At 54.2% G+C, this 20,941-nt stretch overlaps 10 protein-coding genes across 10 annotated transcripts; 6 read left to right on the top strand and 4 right to left on the bottom strand.

Moving 5' to 3' along the window:
- Positions 1-625: 625 nt before the first annotated feature.
- On the top strand, positions 626-4,329 carry TRVA0_003S01310 (DYRK family protein kinase; the record flags this gene model as incomplete). The annotated part of the gene is made up of 2 exons (XM_076682439.1): positions 626-699; positions 753-4,329. 2 exons carry the CDS (start codon positions 626-628, stop codon positions 4,327-4,329), a joined length of 3,651 nt encoding a protein of 1,216 aa, XP_076543222.1.
- Positions 4,330-4,995: 666 nt separating this feature from the next.
- CCP1 (peroxidase) lies at positions 4,996-6,267 on the top strand (the record flags this gene model as incomplete). Its single annotated transcript, XM_076682438.1, has 1 exon — positions 4,996-6,267. One exon carries the CDS (start codon positions 4,996-4,998, stop codon positions 6,265-6,267), a length of 1,272 nt encoding a protein of 423 aa, XP_076543221.1.
- Positions 6,268-6,951: 684 nt separating this feature from the next.
- On the top strand, positions 6,952-9,021 carry PXA2 (ATP-binding cassette long-chain fatty acid transporter PXA2; the record flags this gene model as incomplete). Its single annotated transcript, XM_076682437.1, has 1 exon — positions 6,952-9,021. One exon carries the CDS (start codon positions 6,952-6,954, stop codon positions 9,019-9,021), a length of 2,070 nt encoding a protein of 689 aa, XP_076543220.1.
- A 312-nt stretch (positions 9,022-9,333) lies between these two features.
- On the bottom strand, positions 9,334-11,511 carry TRVA0_003S01244 (Zn(II)2Cys6 transcription factor; the record flags this gene model as incomplete). Its single annotated transcript, XM_076682436.1, has 2 exons — positions 9,334-11,439; positions 11,497-11,511. The coding sequence occupies 2 exons, from the start codon at positions 11,509-11,511 to the stop codon at positions 9,334-9,336; spliced, it is 2,121 nt and encodes a 706-aa protein (XP_076543219.1).
- A 370-nt stretch (positions 11,512-11,881) lies between these two features.
- On the top strand, positions 11,882-13,510 carry MUS81 (Mus81p; the record flags this gene model as incomplete). Its single annotated transcript, XM_076682435.1, has 1 exon — positions 11,882-13,510. One exon carries the CDS (start codon positions 11,882-11,884, stop codon positions 13,508-13,510), a length of 1,629 nt encoding a protein of 542 aa, XP_076543218.1.
- Positions 13,511-13,559: 49 nt separating this feature from the next.
- ECM2 (Pre-mRNA-splicing factor ECM2) lies at positions 13,560-14,543 on the bottom strand (the record flags this gene model as incomplete). Its single annotated transcript, XM_076682434.1, has 1 exon — positions 13,560-14,543. The coding sequence occupies one exon, from the start codon at positions 14,541-14,543 to the stop codon at positions 13,560-13,562; it is 984 nt and encodes a 327-aa protein (XP_076543217.1).
- Positions 14,544-14,691: 148 nt separating this feature from the next.
- Positions 14,692-15,390, bottom strand: TRVA0_003S01178 (NYN domain-containing protein; the record flags this gene model as incomplete). Its single annotated transcript, XM_076682433.1, has 1 exon — positions 14,692-15,390. One exon carries the CDS (start codon positions 15,388-15,390, stop codon positions 14,692-14,694), a length of 699 nt encoding a protein of 232 aa, XP_076543216.1.
- A 233-nt stretch (positions 15,391-15,623) lies between these two features.
- PET123 (mitochondrial 37S ribosomal protein mS26 PET123) lies at positions 15,624-16,469 on the top strand (the record flags this gene model as incomplete). The annotated part of the gene is made up of 1 exon (XM_076682432.1): positions 15,624-16,469. One exon carries the CDS (start codon positions 15,624-15,626, stop codon positions 16,467-16,469), a length of 846 nt encoding a protein of 281 aa, XP_076543215.1.
- Positions 16,470-16,897: 428 nt separating this feature from the next.
- Positions 16,898-18,472, top strand: VPS36 (ESCRT-II subunit protein VPS36; the record flags this gene model as incomplete). The annotated part of the gene is made up of 1 exon (XM_076682431.1): positions 16,898-18,472. One exon carries the CDS (start codon positions 16,898-16,900, stop codon positions 18,470-18,472), a length of 1,575 nt encoding a protein of 524 aa, XP_076543214.1.
- Positions 18,473-18,765: 293 nt separating this feature from the next.
- On the bottom strand, positions 18,766-20,130 carry HYM1 (Hym1p; the record flags this gene model as incomplete). The annotated part of the gene is made up of 2 exons (XM_076682430.1): positions 18,766-19,875; positions 20,017-20,130. The coding sequence occupies 2 exons, from the start codon at positions 20,128-20,130 to the stop codon at positions 18,766-18,768; spliced, it is 1,224 nt and encodes a 407-aa protein (XP_076543213.1).
- Between the last annotated feature and the right edge of the window lie 811 nt (positions 20,131-20,941).

Below are 20,941 nucleotides of genomic sequence, written 5' to 3'. Positions count from 1 at the left end.
CCGCTTGGTGTGCATATAGATACGCGTCGCCAACCGTGTGTTTTGGACGTGTTCATATTGGCCGGTGGGAATCTGTTGTTGTCTTATACCCTTCCCACCCTCCATTTGAGCCACACACATAACCTCCTTGCCCTCTCCTCGCTACTACCATTGCGTACGTCCGCCGCGTCGTGTGTGTCTTCTCCTATTCGTTGCAAAACACGTCCGAGAGGAAAAACGGGGCCCGCAACCCACTAAAACCAACTTCTGCACCCACCCCTTGAGGGTTATACATCGTTGGACTCGTATTTTTACGGCTCCCCCCAAAAAATTAAACATAGTGGGTGCGTCTTTTCTCTTGGAGTACCAGCCAGTACTGTCCGTATTATCCCACCTTTTGCCAGGGTTAAAGGAGAACATTTACAGAAGTCCAGCCCTTCACGAGAATTAAGGGAGAACATCTCGGAATTCAAACACAAGGATTAAAGGAGAGTATCTCGGAGTTTTCCACATTTCGCCAGGATTAAAGAGAACAGCCTTCCAAATCCCCACGCTTTACGAGGATTAGAGAAGAACTGTCTCCGACTTCTCACCCTTCACCAGGATTCAAGGAGCATTGGCGGACAATCCAGTTCATGCCGACAGCATGCTCTCAGTGTCTTCCCAAGAGGATGCTACAAAGACTAAACCTCGGCCCGTATTAAGAGTGTCTGCCAATGAGTAAGTTACCTGCCTTTGCAAGCAAATTATGTTCATGACTAACCTAAAAAAAGCCCCTATCCGTCGTCATTGCCCGTGTCGTCAGGCCCCAAGCAGCTCAAAAGAGCGCCCAGAGAGGTCCTGGGCCATGTTCACCGGCGGCTGTCGGCGACAAATAATACAATCAACGACGGATCACCGGGAAGAGTATCGTCGATTCCCCTGAGGGTCTCGAACTTACCATCTAAACCGCCCCAAAACCCTCCGCAGCCACCTCAACATCAACACTTTGCGCCAAGAGTCCAGGATCAGTATGCATCTGCTCAGGCTATGACGACCACCCCCAATACCACCAACCCAAGAATCGGCCGCGAGGCTCAATCAATGAGGGAGGAGCCCCAGGGGACTCCTACATTCGTAAACCCCAAGTCAAGGCGCAAAAGTGCCGTTTATATGACGCCGCACAAGCACACAAGTATACCGGGGCCCCCTACCTCTGCTCCCCAGCTCCAGCAATCTCCTGCGAGTATCAAGGCATTGCGACACAATTCCCAGTCATCCCTCTCCTCACTCAACACCGTTGCATCCTCGACAATGTCGCTATCCAACGCCAATGTGGTTCAAATTCCGGTCCCCGAGTCGCCAAAACGAAAGCTGCCTTCTCCTACGGCATACCGCCAGCCTAGCATCACTTCTGCAAGCCACTACGTCAATCATCAGTACCATGGACCGACTCCTACCTCTCCCGCCGCTAGACGGCCTCTGTCGTTCAGTCGCCCGAGGAGCACGCGTAACTCAATTTCGTCTCCTCCCCCAGGGTTCAACATTGGCGGCAACGGCGACGATGCACAGCAAATAGCTAGCCCCGAGGCAATCCCACCGGTCCCGCCGCTGCCGGAGCAGGTTATGATTGGGCGATTCAAGCAGATCAGAGTGACATCGAACTCTTCTACCATTTCGCAGCGGTCGGTGACAACTCCTAAGAAGGAGACTCCGGTACATCCAACTATCCGGCTTGTCAATCCCGAACCCTACCGTGCTTTGGTCCAAAGCAACAGCGACAGCGATGAGGATGATGATGGTGATGATGATGACGTTGTGGTTACAATGATGAAGCACAAGCCAAAAGCAGAGACTCCGAGCCAGTCGTTCATGAAGCCCGTGAAGCAGGCATTCTCATCGCATAACCCTTTTAGAAAGAGCATGAATGGGCTACACCCTTCCAAGAGCTCGCATAGTGTTGTCCATCCGCCTCAACCGCCTCAGCCACCTCAACATCAGCAGCAACCTCCTGATAGATACAAGCATCGGTCAATTGAAGAGAGTAAACGGCATCCAGCGTCACCTGCTCCAAGTACCTTCATGGCAACCGCTAAATTGACCAAATCGCACACGCACAGCGAACTCAACCTCTTCAACTCGCCCACGCCGCAGCAAACGCTGAGCCCGCCTCGCAAATATCTCCCCGGCAAGTCTCCTTTCAGACCGCTCAATCTGCCATCGCATATCCATCCCTTCGCAGGCAGTTCTCAAGCGAGCACCCCGTCCGAAAGTAAGCGTTTTGTCTCGAAGGAGTTTGAGCGGGACGTGCCTACTGCCACGGATCGACCAGTCAAGGTGACGCGCGTGCGGTCGAAATCCACGGCGGCCAAGCAATGGACTCTTCCGGTAAACCACGATGTTCCTGTGCCCCAAATGCCGCGGACAGGACAAAGTAGCGCTGCAGCCACTAGGCGGATTCTGCTTTCACCATTCACGAAGCAGCTTCGCCGGTCCTCGCAGACCATTCCTGATAAGCTCAAGTCTGCTACTAAGCCAGTAACCGCTGCCACTGCCCCTCCAACTCCAGCTACTACGGCTTCTGCTTCAGCGGTCCCCAGCTTAGAGTCTCCGGTTGAGTTGAACCAGTCTCCGCTTCACAAGACGGTAACGAACTCTTCTTCCGATGACTCCGAGGAGGATTCCAGTGCCCGAGAGATTCGCGAGATGCTTTCAAAGCTCACTACGCAGCGTGCCGAGGATACTGCTACGAAGAAGCGTCTTGAGGAGTTCAGCAAAAGTGGCAGTGCCAAGTCAGCAATGACTCCAGCCGTAGCAACGAAGAACTTCCGGCTCAATTTGTACGAAAAGGGGGAAATTCTCGACTACCGCAAGATCTACTTCTGTGGACGACCAGACGCCAAGAAGATTAGCGGCGATATTAGACGCACCGGCAATAACTACGGGTTTGACGACAGCAAGGGCGATTATCGTGTAGCTGCGGGCGACCACATTGCTTACCGATACGAAGTTTTGTCCGTTCTTGGCAAGGGAAGCTTTGGTAAGGTCATTAAGTGCATTGACCACAAGACTGGCAAGCTCGCGGCAGTCAAGATGATTGTCAATCGCAACCGATTCCATATGCAGGCTTTGATTGAGGCCGATATTCTAAAGTCCCTCTCTCAGTGGGACCCCAAGGACAAGTACCACCTCGTCCGGTACCAAGAACATTTTACGTTCCGAGAGCACCTGTGTATCTCTACCGAGCTGTTGGGGATCAATCTGTACGAATTGATAAAGCTAAACGGGTTCCGAGGGTTACCACTGGCACTGACGAGGCACTTTGCCAAGCAGATGCTGGAGGCGCTGCGGTTCCTCGAGGCCAAGACGATTATCCACTGCGATCTCAAGCCGGAGAATATCCTCATTAGCGATCCCGAGCGCGGTAAGATCAAGATTATTGACTTCGGCTCTTCGTGCTACGAGTCGGAGAAGGTCTACACATACATTCAGTCTCGATTCTACCGATCGCCGGAGGTCATGCTGGGGATGACTTACAACCAGCAAATTGACATGTGGAGTCTGGGATGCATTGTTGCCGAGCTCATCACCGGGAGACCGCTGTTTATGGGCGACAACGAGCCCGAACAAATTGCTTGCATTATGGAGTATCTGGGCATGCCAGATAAGATGATGCTTACGCGATGCACAAGACGCAAGGTCTTCTTCGACTCGGCTGGCAACCCGCGACCCCTGGGCAGCAAGTCCAAGGTGCGGCGCCAGCCCAACTCGCGGACCCTGCAGCAGGAGCTCAAGTCCAAAGACCCAGCCCTCATTGACTTTATCAGCGGGTTCCTCGTATGGCACCCGAAGCGGCGCCGAACTCCTAGCCAGGCCCTGCACCATCCGTGGCTCACGGGCAAAGCCATGACGGCGGCAGACCACCTTCCGGCACCACACCCGCTGCCGTCGCCGAACCCGAACCCGCAGCCACCGCGGCCCGACCTGATGGCTCCGGCCACCGTGCGGCTGGCCAAGTCTGTATCCTCACACCACTACTCGACTGCCTACAACAATACTCCATCGCGTGTTCCTGGCGGCCAGAAGCCACCAGCCGTCCCGGAGAAGAGGCGCAACCCGCTGCCTATTTCAATGGGTCTCCCAGTGGTGTCGTCGCCGTCCTCGTCCTTATCGACATCCACTTTCACGGCGTCCTCCACTACCACGCCGACTACGACTTCAATGACGCCCATGCTAAAGCATAAGCCCCGACTAACGAACCTCAATCCACCGCCTGCGCCGACGCCGGCCTATAGAGCGAGTGCGCGGCAGATGCAGCAACGGCTGACTCCTGCAGGCCAGAGAAAAGATCAGCCGCCGCCGTGGAAATAAAAAAAGGCTCTAAACGATGTACCTATATATCTGTTACGAATTGCATTCACCCCTCCCCCCCTCAAATTGTATTTGCCTTTTGCCCTGCCGTAGTATCTTGGGGGGCCAGCCCCCCAAACCCCCCATAGCTCCGCTCCGCGGAGGACCCAGCTCAATTCAATCTAAATATGTAGTTCATTCTGTAAAATCTCCGTGTAGCGGAGCCCAAGGGTGGTTTGGTAGCGACATCTGTAACGGGAGTTAGTGACGCTTCTGTTGACCCAATTGCGTGTAGCATCTTGGGGAGGGGGCTCGTCCCCCCTTAGCTCCGCTACGTGGAGGACTTGTTGTTAAAATTTCCGCGTAGCGGAGCCACAGGGGACCAATCCCCCCAAGTACACTTGTAGTTCCTGTAGCTCATCTGTTACGGGAGTTTTTGTTACGCGTTGTTCCGGAGCTATAAATGCAGGCCCACCTGCCCCGCGGATCATACTTGATGGCCCCACGGGAGGGGGGGGTTCGGCACGCCGCACGCCGCAGGCGGCTGAAAGTTAACAACATGTGAAAACCTTACTATTAGAGGATATAAATGCAAAAAAATACACGTGAGCGAAAGTAACGAAAAGCGTGTTTACGACACTCCGCGGAACATTTTCGGAGAAAACAGGTGATATTTTACGAGCGACAATGGGACTTTATAGCCTCGGCAAGAGGACGGTCAAGTGGTGCGTCAGCGGATTAACAGTTCCGCAATGGCGTTTCCCCCAGACGAAGGAACAGAGCCAGGAAAATCCGTCAGAAAAATCCGCACCGGTCATAGATGAGGCTGACGGAGAGTACCTGGCCGATCTGCGGGCACGAATGGACGAAATCGTTCAGCCTAAACCCATGGCGAGGGCAGGGCCAGTCTCCGGAGTTCATGTCCGGCGGGCCGGAACCTCGGGCCAATTGGGAGGGACCGAAATAAGCACTCCCCCCACATTTTCACAAGCTCCGGGGTCCCCTCCGCGCGACTCAAATAGGCCCACCCATCCTACTTCACGAGGGCGCAGACGGCGACGGATCATTAACAACTTCATCATGGCATCGAACGACTTCAAGCCCACCGCGAAGGACTACGAGGCGGTTAAACAGGCAGTTCTCAAGGTGATGCCCAGAGAGGACTACGACGACGGGTCGACGGGGCCTGTTCTGGTGCGGCTGGCCTGGCACGCGTGCGGCACCTACGACAAGGCGACCGGCACCGGAGGCTCCAACGGAGCCACGATGCGCTACTACAACGAGGCGATGGACGACGCGAACAAGGGCCTCGAGTGCGCGCGGCTCTTTTTGGAGCCCGTCAAGAACAAGTTCCCGTGGATCAGCTACGCTGACCTGTGGACCTTCGCGGGCGCCGCGGCTGTCGAGGCTATGGGCGGCCCCAAGATCCCCTGGAAGCCAGGTCGGGTCGACTACGTTGACGAGGAGAACGTACCGCCAAACGGGCGGCTGCCCGACGGTGCCCTGGCGCAGGATCACGTGCGATCCGTCTTTTACCGCATGGGCTTCAATGACCAAGAGATTGTGGCGCTGTGCGGCGCACACAACCTGGGCCGCACCCACGCCAACCGATCTGGGTTTGACGGCCCGTGGGTGCCCAACCCGACGCGGTTCTCCAACACATACTACAAGCTGCTGCTCAACGAGGAGTGGAAGTTGGGCAAGTCCCCCGCGGGACTGCCCCAGTACTACGACGAGGACGGCGACCTCATGATGCTGCCGGCCGACATGTGCCTCATCCAGGACCCCAAGTTCCGCGTGTGGGTCGAGAAGTACGCCGACGACAAGGACCTCTTCTTCAGCGACTTCGCCAAGGTCTTTGGCAAGCTACTCGAGCTCGGCGTGCGAAGAGACAAGAACGGCGTCGCTAAGATCAACTACATCAACAAGGTCAACAATCCTGAGCCAGCTAAGCTATAACCTCTGTATTTATTTCTGTAATATTTTTTCCAATTAGCTAGCTCTTTTATGCATGATTTACCTACAACTCTCGCTACTCTCCCCAAACCCCCCTGGGGCTCCGCTTGGGGAGCTCGAATAGACTACCAGTCCCCCCAAACCCTCCTGGGGCTCCGCTTGGGGAGCTCGAATAGACTACCAGTCCCCCCAAACCCTCCTGGGGCTCCGCTTCGCGGAGATGATTGTTGCAACCAATTGACTAATAACGAGGAACCTCCGCGAAGCGGAGCTACGGGAGCTCGAGAGCTGGCCCTCGAATACAGTCCACTACCAGCACTAATGGGGGGACCAGTCCCCCCAAACCCCCCTGGGGCTCCGCTTCGCGGAGGTGGTTGTTGCAACCAATTAACGAGGAACCTCCACGAAGCGGAGCTACGGGGGGTTGGGGGCTGGCCCCCAAGTCAATTGAAGCAGGAAGGGGGGCCGCATGCGGCTCGTGCGGCGCGCTCCCGGGGTAGAATGTCGGTGTCGCGTGCGCAAGCGAGCAGCTGGCATGTGAAGGGGGTCTTTCACATGCGTCTCGAGGGTGAGATGATAAAGATAACCCCACAAGTCTGTTATAATGGGTTAGAAAGGTACGGTTTTTTTTCTCGAGAAGACGGTGAAATTGTAATTGCGTAGAAAATTGTAGAGAAAGACACGTAGATGCCTGCATTGTCCAAGCTAGCGAAGGACTGTGCCGGGTTTTACCTGGTGCACCGCAAAGCCACCTTGCGGTGCGTTTATCTAGCGTTGTTCCTATCATGGGCCAACCGCGTCCGGGGCTCAGTAAAGGATGTCCCCAAGGGCCATCATCATTCGAAGCGGTCCGGTAAGGACGCTAAAGTCGCTGTGGATAAAGTGTTCTTCCGGCGATTATTGCGACTATTAAAGATTGTGTTCCCCCGGGGCGTCCGGTCCCCGGAGTTCTGGCTGCTGTGCACCCACTCGGGGTTCCTGGTACTTCGTACGGTGCTTTCTTTGTACGTGGCGACCCTCGATGGGCGCTTGGTTTCGGCACTGGTCCGGGGCAAAGGTCGGAGCTTCCTTACGGGGCTCGCGTGGTGGATGGTTGTGGCTGTTCCGGCGACCTTCACCAATGCCATGCTCAGTTATATCCAGGATACCCTGGCGCTTCGGTACCGTACGCGGCTAACGGATCATATTCTGGCCCAGTACCTGCCCGAGGACACGAGCAACCCCATTTACTACTCGATCCACAATTTGGACGACCGGATCCGGAACGCTGACCAGCTCATTGCGGCCGACGTTCACAAGTTCGCTTCTTCATTGGCGGGGCTCTACTCGAATCTAGCCAAACCGGTACTCGATATGGTGCTGTACTCATGGCAATTGTCGCAGAATATTGGCGGTGAGGGGCTTTTTGGCATTGGAATGCTTATCCAGGCCTCAGCTTACTTCCTGCGAGTGCTGACCCCGCCTTTTGGCAAATATGTTGCCGAAGAAGCGCAATTGGAGGGCGACTTCAGGTTCCAACACTCGCGGCTCATTGAATACTCAGAGGAGATTGCATTGTATGGCGGCCACGCTGTCGAGAAGGCAACGCTCGATCGGTCCTACTTCACGCTAATCAAGCACGTAAACCGCATTCTGCGACGGCGGCTCTACCACGGGTTCCTCGAAGACTTTGTTATCAAGTACTTCTGGGGCGCGTTGGGTCTGGCACTGTGCTCAATTCCCGTCTTTATCAAGGTTCCCGGCGTCACGGGAGGCAGTCGCGACCAGACTCAGAACTTCATCACCAACCGGCGGCTGCTGCTCAGCTGCTCCGATGCGTTTGGGCGCGTTATGTTTTCGTACAAGGAGATTGCACAGCTCGCTGGGTATACTTCGCGTGTCACGACGCTGCTCGATGTTATGGAGGACGTCAGAAACAACCGTTACGACAAGGTGCTCGTGTCTGCCTCGCAGGAGGCGGCTGAAGACCACGCGAGGATGCTGGCCAGCGAGGGCGATGTAGAGATTGGCGACAACATCGAGTTTGAAAACGTGCCCATTGTGTCTCCAAACGGCGACGTTTTGGTGCGCAGCCTGACCTTCAGCGTCAAGCAAGGAGACCATCTGCTTATTGTTGGCCCCAATGGGTGCGGCAAGTCCTCCCTGTTCCGCATCCTGGGCGGTCTATGGCCTGTACACGGTGGTAAGCTCAGGCGCCCTGCCTCAAGCGACATTTTCTACATCCCGCAACGACCGTACCTATCGCGGGGCACTCTGCGACAGCAGATCATCTACCCGCGAACCGAAGCTGACAATACCGTCTCCGACGATGATCTGCTCAAGATCCTGGCAGTGGTCAAGATTGACGACATTGTAGCTTCCGTGGGTGGCTGGGACGCCGAGCGTGAGTGGAAAGAAGATCTTAGTACCGGTGTCCAGCAGCGCATCGCCATGGCCCGTCTGTTCTACCACCGGCCTAAGTACGCTATTCTCGACGAGTGCACGTCGTCGGTATCTCTCGAAATCGAGCAGATCATGTACACCCATGCCCGGGCACTGGGGACCTCTCTACTGACGGTCTCGCACCGGCCAAGTCTGTGGAAGTACCACAACCTCATTCTGCAGTTTGATGGCGCAGGCGGCTACGTCTTTACCAACCTCGACGCTGAGGCGCGGCTCAAGCTGGAAGAGGAGAAGCTGAGGCTTGACCTCGAGCTGCGGTCAGTCCCTGATATGCAGGAGCGACTTCAGTCTCTCAAGAGCATTCTCGTTAAATAATTATAGACTTGCATTTATGGTTATATAGCCAATCGTCGTAATGCCTCCACGGAGCTCTGTTTGATTGTGAGTATTGCTCGAGCTCCCGTAGTTGGGGGCTCTGCCCCCAAACCTCCCTCCCCCCCCATGTAGTACTGCAATGAGAGTTTGTCGCACGAAAGATTGGAATATGTTTGCGGGCGGAGCCTCAGGGGGGTTTGGGGGGACTGGTCCCCCCATTAATACTAGTAGGAAAGTGCAGTCGTGGCTCCGTTTCGCGGAGGGTCGCAAAAAATATATCGTCAAATCATCATCGTAGCTATAAATACATAATCATGCAAGGACGAATTCCCATCCAAGCTGTTTCATTACATCCATCCATGGTTTTCCAAGCAGCCAGCACAGTTCCATGGCCTCCCTCGCTTTGTAGATCTGCGTAATGCCGAACCGCTGCATCTCAGTCATTCTCACCCGGTACTTCTCCTTGGTTACATCGTCTCGCGCCTCGCACCCAGCTGTAAATATGGGGAACGACATACATGCCTCGATGCTAGACCCCACGGGGATAATAGAGTCGAGTAAGCCAGTGATGATCCTGACTGCATCTTGAACTTCGAAAGAGTCGCTCGGGAGAAGCAATACACGGCGGTAGAGATGAATAAGTACTGCGTAGCAGAAGCACACGTTCATCGTCTGGAGCTGCGTGAAGTGGACTTGGCCGGACGCGGGGTTGGCGTGTGGAGGAGTTGGAATAGATTGCAATAGAATCTGCGAAAGCTCGTGTGCTTCGTCAAGAACCTGCTCTAGCCCTTCACTATCATGCATCTGGTCGACTTCAAGACGCTTTCTGGCTAGAGAAGAGACCTTGGAAAAGACCAGAATCATGTCTAGATCAACTCCCAGCAAAAAGTCCACCTTGGAAGACATTCTCTTCGTTATTGGAATCGACCACAGGTGAGAGGCGCTATATGGAGACTTGAGAAGTACCGAGTTTGCGTCACTCGAGCTCAGAGCGCCAATGACATCAATGTAGGCAAAAGCGCGGAGCAGGAAGGAAGACACTTCGTTGCTCTCGGCCTCAGGACTCAATAATTTAAGCTGATGCGGCCCCGTTTCCTTATGCCAGTTATCGGCTAATCCTCTGGCTACGACAATCTCTCGCGCGCCATGGAGGTGCGTACGCCACGAGTCAATGACATTTGAAGCGAAAATCTCGTAAGAGGAAAGCATGATTGCCGTAGCCAGGGTTGAGTCGCTTTTCGACTCAATGTGGTCTTCGAGACTGCGAGAGAGGCCGTCGAAGGTGCGGTTCATCAGCTGGCTGAGCACTTCCACGGGCTCGGGCTCACCCATCACCTGGGCGCGGTGGCTTGCTCCATAGGCTAGAAGTAGCGTTAGTAAGTGAGGCGTGCTCAACGCCATACGGGGCAGAATAGTCCGGAACGGGTTATTTGGGTAGAATTGGCGAGGCACCGGTACAAGCACGTCGGCAGTAACGTTGACAAAGTGATAGAAGCAGTCGCGATAGAAGGGTACTTGGAGCAGAATGTCCGGCATTGGCGAAAGCTCTTTGGGGATATGGATGGGGCTGTCGCCACCGGAGGAGTCTGAGGTAGGAGAGGACATGACTTCATAGGGCGAAGACTTGCTGCTGCAGTAGTTGTTTGTCGCCTTGGCTAGGTTTCTCAGCGGTACTTGCATGAGAGCCCGGCGGTACTCGCTGTGAATGTCGGGGAAGGTGTCCTCGATAGCAGCAAAGTCGCCAGCGAACGGCATATCATCAAAGAACTCGTGCCATGAAATGGGGTTCAGCGCGGGTTCGCTGATCAGGTCGGTTCGCGGGATCTCTGTAATCATCTCGTGCGGCTCATGGGGCTCGTGCGGCGATACATGGGGCACCGAAACATGGCCGATACCGCCACCGCCACCATCGGCGAACAGATGCGGGCTCCGGGTACGACTAATCAAGGCATATTCACCAGGGAAAGCCGATGAGTGTATCGAAATAGTTTCCGAAGGCGATGGCTGATGCGGGACCAGCGGCTTCTGCGGAATCTCCTCAACTGAGGCAGGCCGAGGGTTCGTTCGGTCCATATACTCGAAGACAAACGCATCGCTGCCCACTGGAGCCTGGTCTGGAGTCGGTACAAACACCTTGGAGAGGTTCCCGAACTTTTCAAAGATGTGCTCCTGGTGCTGTTCAAATGCGTCTTCGACTCCCTTCAGCGCTACCAGCGTACTATTCTGAATTGATCCTTCATTATACTGGCCCTTCTTGATGGGCCGGCCTCCCCATGAAAGCTTTAGCGAATAATCGCAGGGCGTGTTGTGCTTCGTACAGCTCGAGCAGGTGGGTTTCTTCTCATCGCACTTGATCTTCAGCCGTTTGCAGTTGTGGCACCCGCCCCTACTCCGCCGTTTTATCGGCTTGCCAGATATCTTTTTTCAGTTAGTTAGTTAGTTAGTTCTTCTATAATCCATGGCTAGTTTACTCACCTTTGGCCTGGGCATAGTTAGGAATGATCTCTCTTGTCCAGGAAGAAGGGTAGCTTGAAAGATTCAATGCAGCACTCGCTGTTTACATTCGAGACCCTTCTGCGGAGATGCCATCGACCGTATTGCCTAAGCGGGGCCCCTCTTCGAAATCTCGGGGGCCTGCGGTAGAGGGTATCAGCGGGGTTCTTGACTCCTCGGACTCAGTCACCCGCCGAAACAATAAACGGCGGGGGTTCTGGGCGACTTCGCCGGGCGGCCGACATTGCAGGTGGTTTAGCCGACACCATCCGCGCCTTGCACAGCCGTGTCGTCACGAAAAGTCGCCAGAAAGTTCACACCGCGTAGACCCATAGGGACGCGTTTCAAGAGCCGGGAATAATGCCAGATGGCGTGGAACGAGCTCTACCTGTCGTGGATCAGGGAGTGGATTGAAGAGAGCGCAGAGAACTCACATAAGGCGCATAGCTATTCGAAGGCGTGCGCTAGTCTCGAAGGATGCACCAAGCAGTTTAATCATCCTAGCGAGCTCAAAGAGCTCAAGTTCTTTGGCGACCGCATATGTCAGCAGCTGGAGAAGAAGCTGAGGGACTACTGTGCTTCTGAAGGCATCGAAATGCCCGAAAAGGCTGCTCCGCCGCCTACAGATGAGCTACCAAAGAAGAAAAGGAAGGCTGCTACGACTAGGACCTGGGTCCCTCGGTACCGCAGCGGAGCCTACGCTATTATTATTGCTCTGCGGAAGAACGAGCACACAACTGCTCCTGGAGAAGGGCTGAAAAAGCCTGAGATTGTTGCTCTGGCGAAGGACTTTTGCGATACTTCGTTTGAAAGGAACCCGCGAACGCATACTTATCACAGCGCCTGGGACGGGATCAAGACCTTGCTGAAACACGAATTGGTGTATTGTAGTTCTAAGCGCGGGGGAGCGTACTATTTGACCGAGGAGGGCCGTAGGATCGCCGACAGTCTGCGGCAGGTCGAGAAAGAAAATAGCCCTGACGCAGCTAACCGGCTGTGGACTACTCCTGTGACCCCGGACCGTGACCACCGCCGTCCAAGAGAAGTTAGCCACATATCTTCGTCGCCCCTTGCAGACGCGTCTACCAGTACGCTCAACAACAATGGAGAGACTCTAGATATGTCCTGCGGGGTTGCAGAGTGGCCCATTGGATCGTTTACGGTCGAAGTAGTCCTGGATAACCGAGAAGTGCGAAGCAAAACCGATCGGGACTACTTCCGAAGCGAACTCGCGGCGCTCGATATACCGGTGGAGGTGCGTAGTCTGGCTGTAGGGGACCTTGCTTGGATCGCGTGCCACAAGAACACTGGCCAGAAGGCGATCCTGGATTACATAGTCGAGCGGAAGCGGCTTGACGATTTGGTTTCGAGCATTAAAGATGGGCGGTACCAAGAGCAGAAGTTCCGACTCCACCGGACCTCAATCGAGCATGTTATCTATCTCATTGAAGAGCCCCCACGGCTCGAGACCCCGCAGGCATTTCGTCAGGCGGTGCACTCAGCGTTGTCCCAAACCGTCGTTATCGATGGGTTCTACCTTAGACGTACCCAGGGCCCCGAGGAGACGGTCAAGTACATCTGCTCGATGACCAAGACGTTACAGAACATGTACCGCTTCAAACCGTTAAAAGTGCTATCGCCGTCTATTACGTGCTACAAACAGTCATTACAGGAGGGCCGCGAGGCACATAGGTTTGGGTATGTGGGCATAGAGTACGATGTGTTCAGTTCAGCCATGACTAAATCGGGTTTGACGACTGTCCGCGATGTGTATATTAGAATGCTCATGACGATCCGCGGGGTTACGTGGGATAAAGCAGTGGCCATTCAGAAGAAGTTCGCGACGCCTAGCCATTTGTGTGAAGCGTATGATGCGCTGTCGAGCGAGAGCGACAAGAAACTCATGTTATACAATACGCTTGGGGACAACATTCAGCGCAAACGGGTCACAAAGCTCATTTCCGAGCGCATATACGAAATCTGGGGCTCCTCATAATCTCTTTCCTTTGGCTTCTGCCATTACAGTTAGTAGTTTTATCGTAATCTTAGACTTCGTAGTCAATGTCTCCGGCACCAGCAGAAGAAGACCCGGCTGCCTTTGCAGTAGCAGTAGCAGTTGTAGGCTTATGATCCTTCTTCTTGGAGACTTTCTTGAGTTTGCCGCGTATAGCCTTCTTTGCGTAGATGGCTATCCGCGCCTGCTGGTCGCTAGTAGTCCCCAGTTGGCGAGGTTTGGACCACGCCGCTCGTAGTTTGTTCCCTCCAGCCACGAACGCGCCCGTCTCTTGATCGAGAGAGGCAGCGGCTGCCTCAGCGCTGACCCTTGTTTCGAAGGTGACAAACCCGCACATTGCCCTGTGCACAACTACAAGCGCCTTGATGGCTCCAAACGGAGAGAAGTATTTACGCAGCTCGCTATCCGGTAGGTCGTCCTCTATGCCGTAAATAAATAGCGACGCAATTGACTCGTCTTTGGGTGGATTCTTAACCCCGGCATTGAACGGCAATTTCGACACAATCTTGCTAATATCTCCCGTAAGAGCCTTGTCTTCTTCCAGCTCCATTTCCTTTTTGGTCAGACCCGAAGACTGCGAGGAGGACGATCTTCCCATGCCCTTAGCAAGTTTGCGCAGCAGTTCACGAGCCTTCTCGTCCTGATGGCTGTATTCTTCAGGCAGCTCGTCGTCCTTCAGCCTGCCTACTACGTTTCTCTGGTGGAGTATGACGTTCTGCTCGCCGGTCGGGACGGCGTTTTCAACCATTTTAAGCGCCTGATCTCGTAGCGCGATGGGCAGGCCGTAAGCGAGATCAAGCATGCAGCTCTGGCAGCAATTCTTTAGTCTCGCACACGCCTGGCAGATGACAGTTCTTCGGGCCCGGCCTTTGCGCTCGGGGTACCACACAAATAAAGTGAAGATCTGCGAGCATAGTTTGCACTGTTCGCCGTTCTTTTCGCGTTTGATGTCGAGGTACGGGTTATCGCCAAAGCACCTGTCGCACACTACCGGAACGTTTTCGTTCTCCTCCATTTTTCGAATCTTTTAAATCGTTTAAAGGGATAATAAAAAAAAATAATAAATAAAGTCGACCCCTCTATCAGAAACGCCTTATCGATGGCGATTATTGTGGTCGATTAATAATTGTCGTCAGTGTCGTTTTGGTGATGGTGATGATTTTTCAGCCGGTACACCGTTGGGACATGCCCAACATGAACTCGTCGAGGTAGATGAAGCAAAACCGTTTGGGGAACCTCCGGTAGAGCGTGTGCCAGTTAGCACTCATGCTCGATCCGAATGAGTACAGTTCAACCTTCCACCCGCGTTGCAGAGCCTGTTCAATGGCCTGGAAGAACCCAACAGCTGGATCAATCTCAGAGGGTTGTCCGTCACCGGTAGCCAGCACGATGGTACTCGGCACGTGCTTATTAAGCGTCTCCTGGATGTATCCCGAGAGAAGCTCGTCTACGCCGTACTCCTTAATTACTGCTCGGTTATACTTAATCACGGGGACCCTTTCGAGAAGCCACACGCGGTAGTTCAGTGCTTCTGCGTCGACGAGGCTCTCTCGCATAGTGGGGCTCAATGGCAAGGAAGCGCAGATAGTGCGGGCTGTCCACCGGCGGCCTCGCGTCAGAATGAGCGAGAAAGCCTCCATGTCAAGTTTGTACTGGTCATCTTTGGACAGGCGCCCAGAGAGCTGTTTTAGTTCGACGCTCTTAAGAAACCCAATCTGGATATTTGACCAGTCAATAAACGCATGGATGCCGTGTTTGAACGGCTTTTCTGGGTACGGAACGCTCACGGTAGCCCGGTCGTTGGGGAACAGGGTATACAGCCCCGCGTATATCTTCCTGACCCGACTGAATTCCTCTTCCATGTGGCCATACTCTATAATACAATTCTACGGTTCCCTACACCACAATACACGAAACAATACACAGGATGATTTACAGGTACGGTACGAATGATCCGATCTCGAAGAGGGCCGACGAGTTTAAGTGATGTCCGGTAAAGTCCCAACGCGAGCGCAGGCGAGCCCTGGCGATGGGGAGGTCCAACGACATTTTTCAACTTTTTTCACAGGCCCAGATTTGCGTAGATCAAGCGAAGATGGTCAAGCGAACTGCCCGGTTTGGGTTCAAGAGCGGCGTGCTGCCGCGAAAGCGAGATATCCTGCCTCCGCGGAAGACGTTCTGGGAGAAGCAGGCCGAAGAGAAGATCAAGGTCGGGTTCAGCGACCCGGAGATGGTGCCCAAGGGCGTGCCTGCCAAACCCGTCGTCAAACAGGAGAAGTCTGCGGCGGAGCGAATAGCATACTCGGCCAAGGAGCCGGTGAGGGCCAGAAAAGAGAACACCGAGCTCCAGCGGTGGAAGAACATGACGTCTGACATCCGACGAGCATACTTCAAGGACTCGCTGCTTGCCGAGGACCGCATGAACGAGAAGACCATTGCGCGCCGAGAGCGACAATTCCGAGAGGCTCGGGAGGCTCGGCTCAAGATTGACAATCAGGAGGAGTCCGAGGCGACGCGACTGACGCTGCCCACCATTGAGACGTTCATCAATGGCTCGTTTGTGCGCCAGCGCACGGCGGAGGAGAAGGAGCAGCTGCGGCTTAAGCGAGAGGCGAACCGCAAGCTACATAGCGTGCGGCAGCAGGAGGCCCAGGCGGCCGCTCTGCTGGAGCTGTACCAGCATGCGGGCGACTTTGTTATTAACGAAGAAGGGCTGGACCGAGCTATTAACAATGCATTCAACCCGGGCGAGAACCGACAGCGCGCGGCGGACATTGTCTCGTTCTCTTCGCAGATTGAGGAGAAGGAGAAGGAGCGCATGGCGGCCCTGACTCAGGCGCTGTTTGGCATCACTTCCAACCGAATGCCCGGTCTGCCGGCCGTAGAAGAGGCCCTTTCTGGCGAGAAGCAGAAGCGCCTCGACTCGCAAAACCAAAGCTAATGACACACGCTATATGTTGTACCTTGTATATATGTATTCTATCTATATTTTGATCTTCGCGAATGGCATTAGTTGGTAGGAGTTTGTTACATCGTTACGAATATTCGTTACGAACTCCCAACTCCCCTCAAACTCTGGTAACAGATTTGGCAACAGGAGCACCGTCACAAAGCTCGTTGCACACAACGCAGCAGTTACGACATGAGGGGACCAATCCCCCAAACCTCCCTAGGGCTCCGCTACGCGGAGCTATATTTCTAGCCTGTGATTAATTGGTTCTTCTCAATTGTGATTATACAATTCCTACGGATTCTAGAGACTAATAAATCATATTTACATTAGCCGGTCTCTAGCAGCAGTAACTGGGAAGAGATCCCAACCACCGTAATCAATAACAAATAGCAAGTACCCGTAAAGAGGTAGGCGACATGGCGTGGGAAGCCATCGAGGTCACTTCCGTTGGCCAGCCGATACTGGTAGCATCGGAATCAAGCGTCCTCGTGGAGTCCAACATCGGCCTCTACCAAGGCAAGTACAAAGTCGAAGGGTACCAGCGTGGACGGGTGTACCTCACGACCCACCGCATATGCTACGTCGACGAAGAGCACCCGCGCACACACTCTATTGCGTTGCGACTAGCAGCCGTCAAGGACTTGGAATACTATGGCGGATTCCTCAAGTCGTCGGCAAAGATCACGATCCATGTGAGCGACCCTGATACGGCCGCATCCTCGGGGACACAGACCCCGACCGCCCCAAGCTTTGGCACCATTACGTGGGTGTGCTCAATCTGCTCGTACTCCAATACCCTGCCAAAGACATACGAGCATGGTGTCAGTGACCTGCCGGTATGCATGACGTGCGGGATGAAGGCTGAAGGCTCGGTTATAGAAAAGGCCCTGGCAGACGCCGCGCCCAAAGCGCCTCCACAGCAGCCATTGAAGGGTGCCATAGGCGGAAAGACGACTACCTGTCCAAGATGCACGTTTGAGAATTACCCTTTGCTGAGCGCTTGTGAGATGTGCGGCGAGAGGCTAAATAACTCGTTTGCGGCTCACCAGCTGCACAGCGGCTCTCGAGTGAACTCTCCTGGCCCGCCGGAGCGGCCATTGAACAGATCCAGCAGTGGGCCGTTTAAATTGAGTTTTAGAAGCGGTGGAGATAGACGGTTTTATGAGCACCTGAAGCATACTTACAGCGAACGAGCATGGGAAAAGCGGAGCACTAAAGCAATGAACCAGGCAGGAAAGGGGAAGGATAAAACGGTCAAAGTAACCGGCATCCATGGCCTGGAGCAATTGAATGAGCAGAATATCCAAAAGACGCAAAAAGTCCTGGGCAGCGCATTAGAAGACCTCAGCAGTTTAATGACCCAGGCCAAGGAGGTTGTTAAACTTGCCGAGACGTATGCTAAATACTTAGCGAAACAGCAAGACGAAGGTGGCGACACTTCGGCGCGCAAAGCTCTGCTGGAATCATCGCAAGCATTGGGGCTCAACTCGTCAATTGTCACGAAAGAAATGGCCCATGGCGAGGAGACCTTCCACACTGAGCTTGCACGCCAGCTAGCAGAATTCCTCGACACCAATGGCGTGTTACGCCGCGAGGGAGGCGTTATCAGCCTCGTGGATCTGTTCGCGCTGTACAACCGGGCCCGGGGCATTGACTTGATCTCGCCGCACGATTTGCTAGGTGCGTGCGAGATGTTCGCAAAGCTTAACCTGCCTATCCGACTGCGCAGGTTTGAAAGTGGTGTGTTGGTTGTCCAAGAGGCGTATCGAACGCGGCAGAACATGGTTAAGTCGATCCTGCAGTGGATCAGGGCGCTTGAGCCATGGCAGGCGGAGGTGGGCGTCTCGGCACAGGATGCCAGTGTCAAGTTCGGGTGGTCTTTCACCGTGGCTGTTGAGGAATTAGAGATGGCCGAGAAGGAGGGCGCGTTGTGCCGCGACGAGCAGATCTCGGGAGTCAGGTTCTTTGAAAACCTCATCCTCCCCGTCTAGTTCCGCTACGCGGAGCTACGGGGGTCTAGCACCCAGACCAATTGGAGCAGTCGAGTGTTCATGGCGGGACCAGTCCCTCAACCCCCCCCTCTCCTGGGGCTCCGCTTCGCGAAGAGATATCTTTGGTACGAGGAGGGGTTTGGGGGCAGAGCCCCCAACTACGGGAGCTCGAGGGCTGGCCCTCGAATAACACACAAGTAGGAGTAACAATGGGGACCAGTCCCCCCTTAAACGCCCCTGGGAGCTCGGCGGAGGATGAAATGGAATGTGATTAGCTAATAAATACTGTCGTGTCACTGGGTGGTGCCTGGGACCTTGGGAAGAGGATGCGAGTAATACTGTGAATCGCTGGGCGAACTGTCAATGCTGCTGTTGTTACTGCTGTTGACCACAGTAGAGTTTGTCGAGGGCGGCGGCGAATGCACTGTCTCCGAGTGGACCTGCGGAAGCGATCCCGATGGCGGAGACAAAATGCTGCTCGAGATTAATTGTGGGCTTGGGGTGCTTGCCTGAGGGTCCGGCAGCAGCGAGATCTGCTTGATAAGGAAGTCCTTTTCGTCCTTAAACGAATGGTCGTCCTTCTTTTCGGTGCTAAAGTTGGTCAGGAACGAAATGAGCTTGTTCTTGTTCTTGGCAAGGATGTCTATAATGGGTTTCGGTTTCTTGGGGTTCGCGGCGAACAGCTTGAAGATCTGAAACGCCTCGTACTGCACGTTCTTGCTCTTGTCGCGCAGCAGTATCATGACCTGCTTCAGATGCTCGGGGACCATTATGTATTCCGTCATGAAGACGTAGTTGGCTCTCTGGCGCAGCACGTGGCTCATGATTTTGACCGACTGTCGCTTCGTCACGTAGTTGGACGACCCCATGAGCGCCGTCATTTTAATGGCGAACGGCCCCGAATTGCGGCCCAAGAAGACCGCAACCACCTGCGGGTTCGCAGTAAACAGCTCGTGGACCGTCGTAAACGCGTCTGAGGCCGTCTCAAAGTGATCCGAGTCTACGTAGTCCAAGTAGTTCCAGAACAGCGGCGAGTTGAGAATGTTTTTCGCCAGTTGCTCGTACTTGATGCAATCTCTGAGTATGGCGTTGGCTGTGATTCCCAGGTCCGGCGACGCAGACCATGAGATGAGCGACTCAAAGATGGCCGGTCGCGACGCGAGGTAGTCCACAGTCGGCGACCGCGAACCAATCTGGCGTCGCAACAGAGTCGTGAAAATTATCACCACATCTTTCCGCGAGTCAAACTCCAGCAAGTGGAGGTTTGCGACAAGCGGGACCAGCACGTCTGTGGCATATACCTCCTGCGCCAGTACCCCTATCTGGTCCGGGATGGGATCGGTCTCCTGGTCCCCATATAATATCACCTTCATCTGGTAGAGAACTCTGGCCAAATCGTCCGCCTATTCCCTTATCAAAAACCGCATATCCACAGCAATTGGTCCATATATCAATGGTCTGCAAGCCATGGAAATGGGGCCATTGATATTCAGGGCATGTTAGTGACATCAAACAGAAGAGAGAGAGAGAGGCTCAGAACTCACCTTGCGACGGTCGGTCGACCCCTCGGTCCGCTCAGCCCGCGAGAGCAGCTCGCTCAGCAGCTTGACAAGCTCCTGCGGCGACTTTTGCTTCGACCGCGAGAACAGAAACGACATTGCTTCGCCCTACTGTTATCGCCCTACAAGTGATCGAGTAGTCGCGAGATAAGAGTTCCCACCGGCCCGGGAGGTGTGTTTTGGGTAGTTTAGGTTTGCAAGGGTCGCCTACTGCGCTCGGAGATCCGCCCCCTTCCCTGCCATCGCTACCCGTCCCCCCTTTTCCCTTTGGACCCTTCATTATATTGACTACAATCAGCTACAATTGGCTACAATTGGTCGGATCGATCGAATTAAATGAAAGATCGATTGCTGGAATGATCTGTGTAGTGCTTGGTATGTATGTACAATACACAGGTAGCGTAGACAGTTAGGCCCAGTTTTTTTAATCCTGGTACCCCTGTCAGAATTTAAAACGGTCGGGCATGATGGGCGATGCATGACAGGAGACTTAGTACCGCTCTGTCATTATTACATGTATTACTACTACTGTAAAAGTACCGTAGAAACACATGTATCGTAGTTCGTAGAAGCACATGGATCGCACTTTGATGAGCGATGCGCTATCGTCGGATTGATAGACATTCCAACCGTTAAGAGTAGGTCGTTGGAGCTTAATCTGTGTCACTGGTCCGCCAACTATGCTGGTAGGTATGCAGGATGGTGATATCGCAACACACGAAACACGGTGAGTGTGGGCTCACTTACGCATTACAGTCTGTATGTAAGCCATGCTCCTTCCGCTTCCCCCCTAACAGCTTTAAGGGGGGGCACACACTGTGGCAGCCGGCGAACGCCTTGCAGGACCATACATGCGTTATACGTATGTTTACGGTTTTTTTTAAGGGGAACCCAATTGATCGTCTCGGGT

This window comes from Trichomonascus vanleenenianus (genome assembly GCF_965637985.1).
Source record: "Trichomonascus vanleenenianus strain CLIB 3782 genome assembly, contig: TRVA0_003S, whole genome shotgun sequence".
NCBI classification, from domain to species: domain Eukaryota; kingdom Fungi; phylum Ascomycota; class Dipodascomycetes; order Dipodascales; family Trichomonascaceae; genus Blastobotrys; species Blastobotrys vanleenenianus.
The sequence above is the reverse complement of the archived record's forward strand: the minus strand, read 5'-3'. Positions and strand labels throughout refer to the sequence as shown.